The sequence below is a fragment of the Bombus affinis genome, chromosome 3 (genome assembly GCF_024516045.1).
Source record: "Bombus affinis isolate iyBomAffi1 chromosome 3, iyBomAffi1.2, whole genome shotgun sequence".
Classification (NCBI taxonomy): Eukaryota; Metazoa; Arthropoda; class Insecta; order Hymenoptera; family Apidae; genus Bombus; species Bombus affinis.
In genome coordinates, this window is record NC_066346.1 from 17408678 (window position 1) to 17426815 (window position 18138).

The 18138-nt window shown below is 32.8% G+C and overlaps 4 protein-coding genes across 6 annotated transcripts; 2 read left to right on the plus strand and 2 right to left on the minus strand.

The window, feature by feature from the left end:
* Positions 1–999: 999 nt before the first annotated feature.
* Positions 1000–7027, minus strand: LOC126914271 (transportin-3). Its single transcript, XM_050717977.1, has 18 exons — positions 6918–7027; positions 6526–6753; positions 6021–6224; positions 5781–5938; positions 5597–5669; positions 5409–5540; positions 5118–5335; positions 4734–5028; positions 4431–4666; positions 4193–4332; positions 3931–4122; positions 3615–3859; positions 3384–3524; positions 3111–3322; positions 2879–3035; positions 2636–2803; positions 2439–2551; positions 1000–2370 (listed from the first exon to the last, which is right to left on the minus strand). The coding sequence occupies exons 2-18, from the start codon at positions 6640–6642 to the stop codon at positions 2310–2312; spliced, it is 2862 nt and encodes a 953-aa protein (XP_050573934.1). The 5' UTR covers positions 6643–6753; positions 6918–7027; the 3' UTR covers positions 1000–2309.
* Positions 7028–7204: 177 nt separating this feature from the next.
* Positions 7205–8448, plus strand: LOC126914301 (WASH complex subunit 3). The gene is made up of 4 exons (XM_050718046.1): positions 7205–7431; positions 7531–7695; positions 7786–8054; positions 8294–8448. Exons 1-4 carry the CDS (start codon positions 7381–7383, stop codon positions 8355–8357), a joined length of 549 nt encoding a protein of 182 aa, XP_050574003.1. The 5' UTR covers positions 7205–7380; the 3' UTR covers positions 8358–8448.
* Positions 8435–13776, minus strand: LOC126914308 (60S ribosomal protein L44). 3 transcript variants are annotated; one of them, XM_050718056.1, is made up of 4 exons: positions 13747–13776; positions 8813–8986; positions 8615–8731; positions 8435–8532 (listed from the first exon to the last, which is right to left on the minus strand). In XM_050718056.1, the coding sequence occupies exons 1-4, from the start codon at positions 13759–13761 to the stop codon at positions 8512–8514; spliced, it is 327 nt and encodes a 108-aa protein (XP_050574013.1). In that variant the 5' UTR covers positions 13762–13776; the 3' UTR covers positions 8435–8511. The 3 variants fall into 3 exon arrangements, with proteins under 3 accessions (XP_050574013.1, XP_050574014.1, XP_050574015.1); XM_050718057.1 differs by lacking the exon at positions 13747–13776 and adding an exon at positions 9370–9476; XM_050718058.1 differs by lacking the exon at positions 13747–13776 and adding an exon at positions 9202–9223.
* Positions 10566–18002, plus strand: LOC126914297 (acidic leucine-rich nuclear phosphoprotein 32 family member B-like). Its single transcript, XM_050718043.1, has 3 exons — positions 10566–10971; positions 14948–15122; positions 15247–18002. Exons 1-3 carry the CDS (start codon positions 10864–10866, stop codon positions 15312–15314), a joined length of 351 nt encoding a protein of 116 aa, XP_050574000.1. The 5' UTR covers positions 10566–10863; the 3' UTR covers positions 15315–18002.
* The last annotated feature ends 136 nt before the right edge of the window (positions 18003–18138 follow it).

Sequence of the window (18138 nt, forward strand, 5' to 3'; positions counted from 1 at the left end):
GGTATATGTATGCATATAGAGGTATTCATCAGTCAATGATTGAGCAAGTTAAAGCCCTTCTATTGATACATGGTACATGTGGGTGCTAGTGGCCGTTGTACATCGGCGCTTATAATGAAACAGTACGCTGTAAATGACATTTCTACGACGTGATGAAGCTAAGTTTGCCGTAATTATTATATTTATCGTTTTCTCGAAAGTTACCTTCCTACGTTTACAAGATTCAAAATTTAAAGAATCGATACTATAGTATTGCAGCGCATTCTTAAAATAACGGTCCATTGTATTTTTTCTTTACATTTGTTTGCAAAGTTACTTCCAGTCTTTAAAATCAAAATCGATCAAGAACGACATCCAAAATTCTAATACAGATGGCAAAGATTTATCGACTGTATAACTAGTTTATTCGACAACAACATTCCTTTGTTAGAAACCAATTCTTCAACTAATAAGGTTCGACTGTGTGTGACTCATAACGTAACTGAGTGACTCAGACCCTGAGACTGTTAGCAATGTTTCGAGAAGACGTGGCATCCGAACCTGAATCATAAGAGTATCGCTAGAACCATTGAATACCTGTATCCAGTACCGGACATACACCCCATATCTATATTATCCTTTTATAGCGTAAAATCTATATCAAATAACATATCAATTCATTCAATAAAAAATTAAATTCCAAAACTTGATATTCGTCAATACTTATTTAATTATTAAGATGTTTATCTAAGTATTATATTTATTTTGTGTCAAAATTATTCATCAGAGGTTGTAACAGTTATTTGTGTAACGTTAATAGTCATTGGTCAAACTGATCGTGAATCATTTCTATACTTGTTTTATTATATAAACTTCTTTATTATCATTTTAGTCACGCGTGATTTTATAAATATAAAAAAGAATTTTGACCGGTATGTATTAGAAATTCGTTATCATAAAGTAAAATAATTGCATAAATACTAAAAATAATGGTGTAAATACTAAAAATAATGCTCATCATTAAAATATTCTTACAGTTTAATTATTTCCATCTTACATCGTAATTGATTTTCTTATTAATATCAATGCTTATTTTCATTAATTTATCTGTACATTAACAATTTATAAGAAGTTAATTATGTAAATTATTTGTACAAGGTAACCATTGTGTAAAATGTATATAGTTTTTATTTATGTTTTCATTGTATGAGTTGCACCATTATGTGCCACTTTGTTTCAAAACACGTGATTAGAATTATATTTCAAGACAAATTGATAGAAACATTAACATGATTTAGAACTATTGAACACTTTACTTTCAAATGTCTGTTCATACAATGAGAATGCAGGATACAAATTTGTTTCCCAATAATCATTATCACATAACAGATCTCATTAGACGTGACTACATGTATATAAAATTATATTTCGCGAAACATGTGAAAAAGATACAGAAATGTGAATAAGTTTTATCATGTAAAATTCGTACATATGTTTCATTCCTTGTAACATGTATGCACAAGATGATTTACATTGTAATATTATTGATCTATTCTTAAATACTTTAACATGTTATTTAGATGTTTACTAAAATCCCTTTTGCAAAGTCTGTTGCTTGTTCTCCATATTATTATAATCGTATAAAGAAAAGTCGTGAAGCATTAAAAACATAATTGTAAAATATATTTCAATGAATGTCAAATCGAATACCATATCTTTTATATTTTGTATGTAATGTAATAGCATTCCATTATGGGATTGTTCGTGTAAATAAAACGGAAAGCAAAAATATATAATCACTTTGATTTTTTAATGTTTACTACCTACACTTTATCTACAAAGTATGCATAATGTTATTTCAAATAGTTGACTAGATACATACCTAATATAATAGGTAATCCGGATATTCTTTCTGATGGTTATCATATATTTGAAGATTATAGGAAACAAATGCAATAAAACTATATTAATAGCAACATAAATAATTGATAAATGAGCAGTGTGTAAAATTCTATATTTAATACGTTTTTCTATGGCAAAAATATATATGTTAAAAAAAGTTATTAAATACAATGTTTGTGTGTAAAATTAAGAAACACATATTACAAGATGGTCGGCTTATATTTATCCATTTTACATACTTTGTGAAGGAATGTGTAGATAGTAAACAAATACAAAGTATTTAAAAATTTGCTAATACATTTTTACAGCATAGACTTACCATTTCACAATAATTATTTTTCTTTAATACCTTCAAATGGAGGGTCCTGGAAGATCTTTGCTGTCTACAATTTTGTTACCTTTAATCTTAATTTTTACATTAAAATGTATCAGCGATACAAACGTGCAAAATTGCGTAAGGCATGATTTATCGATTTTGGTGTTTCCGCCCTGAAAAAAAATCTATGTGAAATTCCTGTACTTCAAATACAAATAGAATTAAAAATTATTTGATATACCTTACAACCGTATTATGAAATTCAAACAGCTGCTCAGGTTGTGCTGTAGGAGAACCACCTGCATTTTGTGACGGCATAGTCTTAATGGCTTCTTCTAACCACTTGGATAGTAGCTAAAGAACAAATAAAATTTTAGTTGTAGAGGAACATAGTGAATCACCTAGTAGGCAGAAATTACTGAGAATCAGTGTTCTTACTTGTCTATTAGTTACAGAAAGTTCATTAAAAACATCTGCTACATCAGATAACATGTAGGAAGATAATGAAAACACTGATGCATGAAGAAGTCTTACGACTAAAGTTTGTCCTTTTTCTTTTAATATGCGTTGTACTAATTCCCGTCGTATTGTATAATCTGTCCGATTCTTGGAAAAAAAATAAAAATATCAATAAAAGTTTATTATTATTGTTATAAAATATCAAGTTTCATTATAAGTTACCTCATTGTTGAGACCACAGTGCAAAAGATCATAAAAAAATTTCATTACTGAAACATTTGCATCCCTATGGTCTAAGCTACAGGCCATTAAGGCACAGTCAATTATACTCTCTATAACGACCGAGCACAGGAAAGGTATTGGAGCTCTTTGAAGAAACCTACCATTAAAAATAAAGATATTTTTACATTTGAAAAATGAATATATTATTGTGTTATTAATAAACGATATATACCTGGCACATAATCTAAACAGATCATCTACTGTATCAGGGTGATTTTTTAATCCATCTTGTTGTTGGAGGATATTGAAAGTAGGTCCAATAAATGCTTCCAACATTTTCAATAAACCAGGGACACATTCCGAATCTATGGCATATTCGTCAACTAATATTGAACCAAGATATAAAAAGCAGCTATGTTGATGAGCTGCATACAATTGCACAATCTGAAAATTCCCAAAACCATTAATAAAGTTTTATAATCTAGAATTTATTTGCTACAGATACCTGTTTTACAAGTGGCTCAAGAAGATGGGCGGAATGTTTTCCTACACAACGAACAGCAAATCTTAAACAACGGCAACATCTCTCCATTACTTTTGCATCATGTTGATATGTTGTACATACATTTGATAATACGGGCCACATCTATATATAAAGATAAAATTTATATAAAGAGTGTGTCTTACGAGAGTCATATATTATTATGTAAATCATATTATAAATCATAAAACGCACTTCAGTAACAGCATTTTGACAAGGGTGAGGTTCAAAACGATCCTCAACTGGAGGGTCCAGGTCAGTATGCCTAAATATAGCGGCTAATCTGTCTAGCCATACCACAGGGTCAGTCTTTGTTCCTACTTCAATTGGAATTCTACGTTCCATAATTTCGCATAAAGGTCTAGCTTGAAACCAACATAATTCTTTCATGGCTTGCGTAAGTTCTTCACGCCCTAAACTTGACATGATTATTGCCACTCCTGTATTCAAACAATAAATGTTACATTATATCGTATTATAATTTTGTTGTATAAATAAATTTTTATCTTACCCTTAAGTAAACCAATGGCAGCATCGTTGCTGATAGCGAAACTGTCAAGAGAACGTGCTATTTGCAACAATCCTGGAAAGTGTGAAGCCATGTGTGATGGACAAGCAGTACATATACTTAATAATGCACCACAAGCTGCACTTCCCAAACCCTTTTGACTTAAGCAAGTCAAAAGAAAATTTAAAACAGGTTCTATAATATTAGTTTCAAATTATGAAATGAAAGGAATAAGACAAAAATTATAATTATCTATAAACATTACCTAAGGACTGTGGATGACTTTCTATCCACTCACAAAGTTCTCCTAATAAAAGTATACTTGTATGACGAACAGCTATATGAGTATTTTCTGGTAAATTTAAAATAGCCTCTACTACTTTCGGCACTACATCATTTTCTTTTCTGTAAGTGAATATTATAATAAATGTCAAACTATAATAATCTTATTCAGTAAAAGAATAATTTCATCGTATATATGAATTTTTATGCTAAAAACTTACGGCAAAATATTTTTTGCAACTGCTTGCATTACAAATAAAGCAGCTTCGGTCGAATCCCATGTAGGTACATGATTGGGTTGACCCTGTGGTCCTGGTCCACCCGTCAGGGACGAAAACATTTGTCGGAAACAGTGACTGCTTCCAACTACAAATACAACGTCTTTTATCAGATCTGAAACACGATTTCTGAAATCTGCAAATTCTTCTCCACCAGCTCCCTCTTCCACCAGACCCAACTGTTGAAAGGAATTACATATAGAATATCTTCAAAAAAAGATACTTTCGAATATTATATTTACTTACATGATCTGGTTCCATTTGACAATGCCTGCATAATGCTCCGATTAATCTTTCAATATGAGGACGGAACACTGCATATAGGTCTTCACTATTTTTTTGGTAGAGAATTATATCAGATAAACGGTACCATAGATTGAAAGTTATTTGCGCCACTTCATAATCGTGATGTCCAACACACACTAAGACAAGGTCAAGAATTTTGATAGCATAATGTTGCTTTCCTCCTACACAGCCATTTGCCATGGTTTCCAAAAAAGTTTCCGCTAACTCCGTAAAAATCCGACAGTAATTTATTGATCTACAGAATTAATACAATGACTATGTAAATACTTAAAGTAACCTTCAGTTCCATTATATCTCTAATTACATAAAAGAAATAAAATTTACTTGTCCATATCTTCATGTGCAACAGACAAATGGTATGCTTGTTCTAAGGACATTACACTAGTAAAAAGAAATAGCTGTAACTGTTGCAGCTGTATATTAGATTCACTATTATTGTCCCGATTGCTATTACTATCTTCTTCTAAAACTTGGAGAATCACACATATACAATCTGCAGCTGCTTCATGTAATTGAGATCCAGTCATATGATTTCCAAGTATCTAAACAATGAGGTATAATTCTGCATTTGAAATTCATCGAAAGTTATCGCTTTCTATTTCTGAGAATACATACCTGAAGAGTATATATAATTACATCACTTGTAGGTACAAGTGGTATAGCATGTACTGCAATCCAGCTTGTGAAACATCTAAGAATTGTAATACGAATTTGTACATTTTCTCCACCATTTTTGAGACACATTTTCTGGAAATATAACAAGCATTACTTACGATAGAAAAATATATCTTCAATCTACTTACCAAAAATTCAGTAACTGTATCTGCACTTGCATTAAGTTCAAGTAATATATGCTGTCTGCGATTGGCTCCTAATCTGTACAATGTAATACAAATTTTTAAAAAATTATTTTCAAATATAAGCAAGTATATGAAAGATTGTTTATAAATATATTGTACTCTAGATTTTCTTTCCATCTTTATATACCTAAGGGATCTTGAATTTACTTCTTCTGGTAATACTGTCATTACTTCAAGTAATGGCCATAAACTAGCAGTTGATCCACCAAATCTATTAATTAAATCGACAACTGGTTTTTGCCAAGAAGACATTTGCAATGCAAGATCTGCCAGTGCTAGACACAACTATAATAATGATCTTTTCTGTTATGATCACATATAAAAAGGTATACATATAACTGATATGTTAGAAAAAATATATATAAACCTGTGTAACAATAGCAGAATTGGTATGTTCATTAATTTGTGATATGTGATTCATTAAAGAATCTCTCAAAGAAATATGAGCTTCTGCAGGTAATTCTTGGAAACATAGCTGTATTTTAGTACGCATTGTTTGAGCAGCAAAATAACAAGATTGAACATCTCGCTTTTGCTGCAGCATTTCATCTGCTATTTTCCATGCAAATACCTAAAAAAGTCATATATAATATAAAACATAATAACTGTCATAACTTCCTTCTTATTTTTTATATCTTTTTTATTGCATGAAAATTACATGCAGTAACGTTAAAAAATTATAATGTAGAATTCGAGTCTTTTAACATAAGGTTAGAAATTGTTTGATCTGTCTATATTTTTCAATGAGAGTTTTACACATTTGCATCGTACTATTATCGATAACTGTATAGTTCGCATAGGAAGGTGTACACGCATATAAGAACAAAGCAGTATATATTGATTGCAAAAATGATTGCTAACAAGTAACTTACTGATTTTTGTAATTCGTCCAACCATTGAGATGTTTTTCCTGGCCCCGAAGGATTTGAGTTATTATATAAAGAATATACAGCCTGGTAAACTGTTTCCAGGTCAGGCGGAGACTCCATTCTTCAAAAAATATTTATTTTCCCGGTAATATCCATACAGTTAATTCCTACTGACAACAGATCACTTGCGTTTGGTACCGCGTTACATCCAACCCGATCTCCAAATCCAACCTGTACAACCACAAAAATGTTCTTGTTCACACCATCAGCGCATATTCTGTTTTATCGACTTACAGCAAATAATATTCTCTATCAAAATCTGATTGAATCAATTATTGAAAATATCTACAATTTGAAAAATAGTCACTAATAAAAAAACATCTTCTTTCTGGTACCTTATATGTGATTTCGGTTATATGATCAGCTTATAGGTTGCAATTAAAATTACGTTGACTCTGACTGTTATACTTTTATCAATTAAAATTCAACTATAAGATCGTTATACGTATATCAACTGTTTGTATGAGATATATAGGCATAAAGTGAAAGATACTAACACATAATAAAGTAATGACTGAATTTTGATCATGCCCTGTTTGAATTATTTTTACTTGTATTTATAACTTATGAATTTTCAAATAGTTTGTAATGTAATACACTTTAAATACCCCGCCTCCCATACGTTATCCGCAGAGTATTTCACTAGAGGAGATGTATTCTGCTACAGCTGAAAGATTTCGATTTTTAGTGAACATATCCTTTCGCGAGTCCTACATGATTCATGGGAGCAATGCGTTAAAAGTTCATGACGTTTGACAGTTAGACAACAAACACAAGAAATAACATCTGAAACGTACAATGAATGATTACAAAATACCAATAATCGAGCCAACTATCGATTGTACAAAGGTGCAAACATTGGATTTCAGCATTTTTTCTTTTCTACTGCTTATTTATAACAACAGACAATTTTACACCTTTTTATATGTCTTATATTTTTATTGCCAGGTTCCACCAATTAATCAAAAAAGGACAATTTCTTTCATTAATCATTTCATTGTGCATACTGTAACATTTCTTAACAAATTTACTCTATCATGCGAAGAAAGATTATTGGAATTTGAATACAAGTTACAGAGGATAGAGGCTTCACTAGAAATTTTAGAGTCTTGGGTATGTAATTATTAATTATTTTGAGTAACTTATACAAGTGAATTTATTTCAGAAGATTATTTATAATTTTTGATAATTTATGTTTTACAGTTATCATCTGTTCCGGTCTTGGAACAAGATCAAAGTACAAAAAGCGTTATAAAAAATAAAGATAGTAAAGACGAGGAAGAAAGTACACCTAAAATAGATGAACCTGATAATAGTAAAGCAGATGAGCCTGAAGATACACAGGCTGAAAAGCAACCAGTGAGCAAAGATCCACGCTATGAGAAATACTTTAAGATGGTACACTTTGGCGTGCCAAAAGAAGCTGTCAAATTAAAGATGGAACAAGAAGGATTGGATTCATCTATTTTAGAGTAAGTTGTACTTAAAATGTCCTAAAATTTTAATAACTGAAATTCAAATTTATAATAAAATATAATAGTAAAAATTAACCAATGTATATTTCGAAATACGAAAAAATGAATAGAAATAATATGGGATGATAATTCCTTTTGCAATGGAACATTTTCTAATTTTAACTTGTTTTGTGCATCATTTTTGATATCCTATCTTTATTGAAATCATTAATACCATCATTGTCTTATATTAACAGTGATTCTCATCAAACAGCTTCTAAAGTGAAATCTACAGATAATGGTAAGAATAAAGGGGATTAAATACTTATCTGTATTCATCTGTTGAGCACGTGAAATATTTTTACGTTATAAAATATAGTTAATAAAATAAACAACTATACAAATTCCAGAAGATTTATTTCATTTCTTATTAAATACACATAGAAAGTTAACATATATAACTTCATACATAATCCTAGAATTGAATCATTTGTCCCTGGAAAAAGAACATTATTGAATCAGTTAATATATACATATATCATAAAATATTTTGGAAGAATTACATACAATATACTTACCTTTCTTTTTTTATCACCTCCTAATTCAAAATGTTTACATCTTTTAAGAGGGATTTGTTTTCTATATTTGCACTCGGTACATTCCATTCTTAAGACAATCTTTTTGGTAGTTTTTGCCTACATAAGAAATGTGAAATTAGCATAAAATTTTAACTGTATTAATAGAATTAAAATCAAATCAGTATTTTAAAAATATACCTTCTTCCTGAATATAGGTTTTGTCTGTCCACCAAAACCTTGTTGTTTACGATCATAACGTCTTCTACCTTGTGATGCATGACGTTCTTTACTTTTTTTATACTGTGTCACTTTGTGAGGTTTATGCACTTTGCACTTCTTACAGAAAGTGCGTCTTTGCTTCGGTACATTTACCTGAAATCATTGAAATAGGCACCATGCTATTCACTTATTTCCAGATATACAACTAAAATGATAGGACTTAAATTAACCCTTCATTTCTTTTAACTTCAAATTATTTTTTTTTTTTTTTTTATTAATATTTTATTAATATCGATCTATTCATTTCTATTCTCTATTCATTTCTAAAAACAATAATAAAATGTCACTTTTGGAGGTTATGTTAATACCATTACAGTTGTTACTTCTGTCTAAAAAAAAAACCATGGAATATTTATACTAATTTTTCACAAATATAATATACGTTGTAAAATTTAGCATTAAAAGTAATATTGCAATAAGATTATGATTGAATTCATAGATAAATTATGTATATATCCAATTGAAAGTTTACCTACCATCTTGAATGTTTAGAAAGAAAAGGAAATGTATCTTTGCCGGAAATGACATACGTATGTTGCGCATGCGTAAATATTGTACACTATACAAAATCGAAAATTTATTGTCCTTGTTTAATTAAAGGATATAAGTATTAATGTAATGTTTAACGTGATATTATTTTACAAAATTTCTTCCAAGCAAAATCATAGTAAAAATAAATATAACTGTTTTTAATTCTTTTAAAGACAAAATTTCGATTGCATATTGGATATACGCCATTAATAGCCGGCATCAAAATTGGTTTAATATATGACGCTCAATCAATAACAGCAATTATGTTATAATATTTCTTTCGCTGTTATTCTTTATAATCAATTTATTTATTTTTCACGACTTATTATTTATTATAGTAAAGTAAAATTTCTTCTATATATTCAGGGATCATCGAGATTAGAAAATATTGCTTAATGTATAAAAGAAAAAAACATGATGTTGATGTATAATGTTCTATTGATCGTGTAATTTCTTACACAAATGGATAGTAATTCTTTAAATAATTAATTAAATTGACTTATAATGATCATTGGATTCATTTTTGTTCTAATTTAATATGAAAAAGTTCATATATATTTAACACATTTGTAAGATATCTTTCACAAATAAAAATCTTAGAAATGAAACAATTCATTGTCGAATTTTCAGTGACAGGAGTGCGTCTGCATCATTCAAAAAGCTTGGCTCTTTTATCTATAGGATAATTCCCGCCATGATCTTTAGAATATGTTACTCGCAATATACATTTTAAAGTAATAATTTTCAAAGTATACAGAAATAATTATTCGTTTCATCTAAAATTTTGGTTTTTCTTTATATATATTTCGATTTCTTTACAAAGGAAATGTTGGAAAAGATCTAAATGTTTCGTACACCAAAGGTTATTTGAATCGAGCGACATAGCCTCGAACCAGACGGTAAACTCAGGCCACGAACTCTCGAACCCCTCGTCCTCCGCAGGATTTAATTTTATTTATACGTCAGGTGGATGGATTACGTGGAAAACTTTTATAAGAAATAATAAAAGATTATGTAGTGTTATAATCTTTCCAATTAGGTGCAGTGGCACGTCGCGAAAAGATATTATGATTTCAACCAATCAGGCATTTATCGAGTTTCAAACCCGCGCCATCTTCATTTTTGAACAAAGCCAGGTTGGATATGCTAGAAGCGAGCTGAGACCGGGTAGTAGTCCGCTTTGCGCTATTCGCGCCACAGTCGTCAGTATACGACACTCTCCACTCCTGACTGGCTGGTCTCTGTCTTACCCTCCTTTCCCCTCTTTTTCCCCTCCTCAGCCCCTTGGGTTTTCGCCTGACGACGCTGCTCTCTCGGGCATTTCGCCGGAAACCGACGCCGCGCGAGGACACGGAGTTTTGTTACGTGTACACATTTCTCTATCTTTTTCATCAATTGTAAGCAGACACGCAGACATCTTGTTCAACGCACGATTCATCATGAGTAGCAAGGAAAATAACGAGGTCGCTGTTGAGAAGGTGACTGAGAACGACAAGGCTTCTGGAGACGCGAAGTGTGAGATCAAAGGAATGAAGAGGCCAGCGGAGGTGAGTTGTTGCGCTTTTCCCACTTCATTTTTTAAGTACCGCTTTCTCGACCTTTTTCACGATTGTACGTAAGCATACACGTACACACGAAAGCACGTACACGCCGGCTTACACCATGCTTCCGCGCCACGCTGCTTGATCACGGCATTGTCTACCATTTCGGTGTCGTATTTATATAAGCCTATGAAAGTTCGTGAACATTCTTCCGATCTGATATTTCTCCTTACACATTTTACGTAAATATCTGTGTCTTATAACGTGGGATAATAAGTTTCTATTCTACTCGCGATATCGTAATATTTTCGTGGATAGACGACGGGTGGGCGGGCAGTCGAGTAGCCGTTTCAACCGACTGACGGCATGGAAGAGAAGATAGGATGCCGGCCGGCATTTTCATTAGAGTTTATATTTTTACAATGTTAAAAAACATTCATTTCTGTGTATACTTCGGAGTGGAAAAATGACTACGTAATTACGATGTTTTCTTGATGTAATCTGAGGGACGCCATCGTATTTCGCGTGGCTACCACGAGCACGATGGTTCGGTTGATCACCCCTGTTGTTACAATGTCGTCTATAATTACCGATCTAGCTAATATCAGATTCAATATTGTCTTTCGCCTGTATTTTGTTAATGTGAATGCGAAATTCGGGCGGGATATCTGAACTACTAGCGCCATGTGCTCATTTCCATTATGTTTTCGTGTTATGCACTCTCAGAGCTTTCTATAAGTATCCAAGGTTTTGTAAATTTCGTTGAAACTATGGTTCATATTACTTGGCATTCTTTCCACAAAATGGACGCCATTTTTATCTAGGATATCAGTGTTATAGCTAGGAAAAGTGAGCATCCCGCGCATTTTTCCGACCGCCGTTACTGCCGCCACCACTACTGCTGTCGGTTTCCATTATGGCGCCCGAAACCAAGCCCGCGTTCATTGTGCTCTCTTGCTTGCTCGTTCCATCTTCTTCCTTCCTCTTCTCTCATTCTCTTTTTCGCGCGCGCGCTTATTCTCTCACTCTCTATGTCGTAATTGATCGATAATTCGTTGTAAGAGGGTTAATCGTGTCTGACGGACGATCGATAGACTAACACATATCTGTTTCAGGTCGACGTGTTGCTCTGAAATTGTTTACCGATCTGCGTGCATAAACACCGCGCTGAAGGCTTCCTTTCTCGCTTTGCTTCCCTCTCTCCCCTTCTGCCCGCGACTCTGTCGGCGTTCGGTTCTCTCTTTCCATCGAAAACCCCACGCGCACAGCCAGCAAAGCAACGCCATGTATTATATACCTATGTCTCTCCTGCCTCCCTGTTCTTTCGTAGCATACCGCGTAGTCTTACGAACCTTCGAGAAAACATCGTTTTAATTTTTCATCTTAAATCGGACCGTCACTCGGCGCCGTGATAGGAACTGCTTATTTTTTCCTCGATATTACATTGTACGACTACCATTATAAAAATTGTAAAGTGAAATTCATGGTCGAAAATGCCGGTTATCCACACTTTCGGCCGCTATTGTAGAAAGTCGTGGCGGCGTCTTCGCGCAGCGGCATAGTATGTCACGTGGAAACCACAACCGTACTTGTTCGGAATAGATTCAAATATTCCCATTAGTATTGTACTTTATAACATCCTTTTAATTAAAATATAAAAACCGTTAGCAGTATTTATTTAAATCTTTTTTGTATTTCATTTCTGTTTTATCCAATCATTAGTTAGATAGTATCATAAATGAAATTTATTTTCATTTATGATTGATGCCTTGATGCTAGTAATTACGTGATCACTACGATGAATATTACTCGGGACTCGCAGATTCTATGACGCAAGCGCATATAGATAGTAAAGAACATGGAAGTGAAGAAAAAGGCGGGAATTTCGAATAAGGTTCGGATATCGATATATTTATTGAATATGTGTAAAAAGTTAATGTATTTTTGGCGGAGAACAGTATTGTTCTTTCTATATTTCATTAATTTCTGCGTAATATTTTTGATATACTTATATTTAACCTTTAATTTAATAGTACTATTATTATACAAAATGCGATAAGTGCCTACTTCTTATCTCACTAAATTAGTATTCCATGATTGCATTAGTATTCTCATTTAATGATTCTTAATTTATTTACCCACATCTATTTAACTTCGTTTCGTCTTGGCAAGCGAAAATGCTTCTGGTAGTAATTCAATATGATCAAATTAATACATGTTACAGAAGAATTATATAACGATTATTCATGGCATGGCTTACCCGACAAGCGAGAAAAATGAAATGAGTCTATATGATAGGTTATGAACGTTGGGTTATCTGTAAGACCTCGTGATTAGTAATAAGTTGATAGGTAATCGTGTATGTGGGATAATAAACAAAGTCGTCATTTCGTGACTACTGGCGTCTATACGTCACTGTCGCTTACTGTTTATTGCAAACCACATCATAGCGTCATGAATGTAATAGCAGTAGCAAGTAGTTGCCAACAGATTCTACTTAAAAAAACAAAAAAAAAACACTTCAAGTTTCAGTCATAACACTTAACTGCCCGAACAACAATGGTTTTTTTTTCGTCATTTGATCGCATACGTGTAGAATTTTGTATACGTGCTATTTACATTTCACCATATCGTCTTAAGCAATATTGCAAAAATATCGTTTATTCTTGTTAGTGAAATTAATAACCATTAATATTTATACGTTGTGCTTAGTATTCAAGTTTGTGAAATGAGATATTTCATTTCATTTGATAAAAGCATTTGATAATATGAGACGATTACCTTGAGATTGTCCATTCGCGATGATGCTACAATTTTAGATGTACGATGACGAAGAGAACAGTGGAATTTATATACTTCAATATATATTCAGTTTTTTACAATATATAAACATAATATATGAATTATATATATATACATATTTTTTGTTTGAAAATCAGAGCGACTCTTAGTTCCATGCACGATATCCGGGCACGCTGCTTCGTATTTCTCTTCTCCCCTCTTTTCCTTTTCGTGTGTTTTACGCAGCACGAACACATCCCCTTCTACAAACATGTATCGTAGTCGTCTGCCAATCCCTACGTTTCTCCCACCATCTAGTCTTAGTCGATTCGACCCTTTGATTGGATGATGCAGTTCTGTGAGTTTTCTATGCCCTCTTTCCTCGTACCGCCGATAGACACGGCGCGTGTATGCTATTACGACAATCCACCCTGGTCACGAGTAATGCTGTATGAACACAAGTTAAGGTACCGGCATTTCAAGGATCGTGTGAAGCACGCACTTTATAAAACATTATCGTTTGTCCGGTTTTGGAATTCGATATGAACCTCTTATAATGACTTACGTTTCTTAGCTGTACATAAATGTAACTTTGATAAGATTGAGCTTTAGAGTAGACTTTCATTTCAAATATATACTAAAAGTCAAATGTACAAATTATGCACCAAAACGAAACGACGTTGTCACATCAACGAATTAAGTTAGGACAGATTTTTTTTAATACATACTTCTATATTTATCGTTATCTTTTTTTTAATTACGCCTACTGGGTTATCAGGTTTCATATTTAGCGATAGTTAACATCGATTTTAACTTAAAAATTTTCCAATGTTTTTAAATTCTTTTTTTTTTATTAAATGTTTCTTGTCTTTGCGGTTTTTTTCTCATCAAAGAACTCGCTGTTTTTTGTACCTTCCTGTTTCGCCATATTTTAACGGAAAATCCCCTCTACTTTTCATTTCCTTATGGTTCTTGGCGGGAAGGGAGCCTTCATCCGTTTCCCCCTCTCCTTTATCTTTCGGTCGCTGTTAGGATTCTCTTTATCTCTGTAATTCTACTTCTTTCTAGAATGTATGAATTTTGAACGTATGGAAATGTAGTTGAAATGAAAGAATTATTTTTAACGTCGTTTCAATTGAAAACATCGAAATAGAAATATTCACCGAAAGCGCAAACATATAATCGTTGTTTTATGTTTTAGGAAAAAAATGATGAAACAAAAAAACAGAAAAAAGAAGAAAATGGTGATGGAGAGGTAGAAGAAGAAGAGATAGAAGAGGAAGTCGAAGAGGAGGAAGAAGTCGACGGAGATGGCGAAGAAGACGATGAAGATGATGACATACCAGAAGGAGAAGAAGATTTAGAAGAGGGTGAAGGTGAGTTGAGAAATTTTCCACTATTTTACGAAACATTATTAATGACATAAATCTGTGTGCGTCAAGGGAATCGATATTTACGATTAGGTAAAGATATAGTATATTTGAATCCCTTTGTTTATAGACGAAGAGGAAGATGACGCAGAAGGTGAATTAGAGGGAGAAGTGGAAGACGACGAAGAAGACGCATAATGAAAGAGGAGAGAAGAGTATGTAAGTAAGAAAGGAGGTGGGCACATGGCACCGTCGTCGATCTTCGGTAGTCTTCTCAGCAAACACTTACTCTCATATTGAGTGGTTGGTAGCAATGTTGAATACCCATCGTGCCCAAACCCTATTGCCTCCCGACCTGCGAGTAAAAATTGCCACCTCACCGGAGTTGTGGTGGGCTGACACACATTAGAAGCAGCCGCAGTTCTACTGTCTTGGCTCTTCGCAATTCTGGTCGTCTAGCCATCACCAAATTCTATTAGGTAGTTTGAATTAAAACTGTATATTCGTCGTTGAGGAGCTTGTACATGTCGATTCCATTTAATACCTAAGTGCTTCGTGCGCAGCCGTACGTTTGGTATATCGTGTATGTTCCCAAGACAAATTTATCGTTTTATTCAAACCACCTATTAACTGGTATTTGCCGTCATCTGGCTTTCTTCGCGGGACAATTTTATAACGAAAACTTATTTAAGATATAAAAAGCTCTATTGTATTTAAATAGTGTAAAATGAACATTTGTGAGTGATTTTTTTACATTTGAAATCAAATTTATGTTTGTAGTTCGACGAATGTCTCTCACCTTGTGCGCGTGATTGATTTTCCTTTTCAACTTATATGTGTATTTGCAATGACTTTGCAAGAGCGCGAGCGGTTAGAAAGAGATAAATAAATAAAATAGATAAAGTGATGCGTAAAGAAACAAAAATAGCAAATAAATAAATACATAAAGCCAGAAGGACATCTCTCGACATTCGTTGTATATTAAGAAAAAAGAAAAAGATTTTGATAGTCTTTGAAATCTGTTTCGTGCTCTTGTTCGATCCGAGAGAAAAATTAAGGTTAATATAACGCTCGCGCTAGGTAGTGTGGATGAGTACTGTGTGACTTTAACATTGCATAATAATTATACATAATATGTATAAAGTTATGGAGTAAGAAACATTTTATTATTAACGATAATATTATGTAAACGTAATATAATATGGAGAGGAGATTGTTATAACGTAGACTTCGAGTATATAGAGTAGGGAGAGAATTTTTATTTTACAAAGCACAGATATTGCAGAATAATGTTTTATTTTTTCAAAGTAAATATTCAATTTGTTTAATAAATATGTTTCTTGTATTTACTTAATAATTTTAAAACGAAGTCACGTAGCGCATTTCAAAAATCGTCAAAGTTGTAACGCAAAAGTTATTCTGAGGGTTGAAACAATATTAACTACAACACTCTCCCTATTCGACTGCACTCATTTGATCGTAATTTATTCGTATTTTATATATTGTGGTTTTATCTTGACTTCATTGTCATGGACTACTCGAGCAATGATTCGTTGACTGTCGCAGAACGGGTGACAGTATTCTCATTATGGCGGTCGCCTGTGCACACGGTGATCAATGTCTTATTAATGACATACCCATAGAATTATTAAAGGTGTCAGATAATTTTTAATATATGAGTTATAGTACTATTCACTGGTTACCAACAATTGAAATATAGATGCTCTTTATGCTAGAGTCGGTGGATCTTTGCAAGTGGAATGGTCCATGTCACCACTTATTTCGGGAGACTGGTAGATAAGAAATGGGTGAAGAGACATTGCGGTTACGATACCATTGTACCATAGCTGCATAATAAATAAAGGTAACGATAATTTGAATGCGAGACGATGTCCCACGTTTTAATGTACAAATATTTTCGAATGAGATAGTTAAATAAAACGCAGTTAGATCAGAGAAAATGATTCGTTCTCGTAAGTAGTAATGGGTTTAACTTCTGAAAATAAATAACAGTAATAGCAGTATTAAAAGAATGAAAAAAAAAAACTGCTATTCGTGGACTGAATTCTGCTATATAGAATCCGAGGAGATGGAGTGGTCTGTGTACACATGTTTATATGATAAACTCAATTTATTCGACGTTACACTGAAAAATATAAAATTCGAGTACACCATAAATAACGATGTGTAAAACAATTTACTGTATTGTTTACAGGCCATGTCATCTCCAGAACTCTGTTACTGTACTGTTTTATACACAATCTGCTGATGTATTTACACGTGTTCACTTCAAGATAGTACTTTGACGATTATGTTGACAAAGAACTATCTTGAAGTACAGGTGCCCGAGCAAAAATGAGTACTTTAGCGTTCATAGTATACAATACATACACTATAAGCATAGGTCCATTTAATTTTATTAATACAATACCAAGCCCCGTTTGCAACATGTTTAAAAGATATGAGGATAGACTTGCGTTCTGTACTTTGAGCTGGAGATCACGGAACTTTTCTATCCTCTAGTACTGCACGCGACTCTGCAAATTATTTACTGGTGCTAACGGGTCTTAAATCAATCAGGCTGAATGCCTAGATACCGTTACATCCCTACGTTTATTAGGTAAGGATTAAGCGAAAGAAAACAAGAATTTAAGAATCTTAATGAATCTGGTAATGAAACATGTCACAATTAAAGGTAAATGAAATCCTAGGCTAAGAATTTGGTTTGTGTGTTCATAAGTCTTGTTCAAACTACTTTTGTACAGGATACCATCGCATCATCACTTTCGACGTAAATAGTAACCGATACCACAGACTATATTTCTGCCCATTCCATCAGAATTGAACTTTCATTGTATTTTTAAGTAAATACATTTTGGAAAACAACAGATGTTTTTTTATTCTTCACGTGTTTGTGAAGGAACGCGTCTTTCCCTATTTATTACTTAATATTTAATCGACAGCTCACTTTTTCAAAGTTAATTTAGACTAAGATTGTTTTTAACGTACCTTCTATATATGT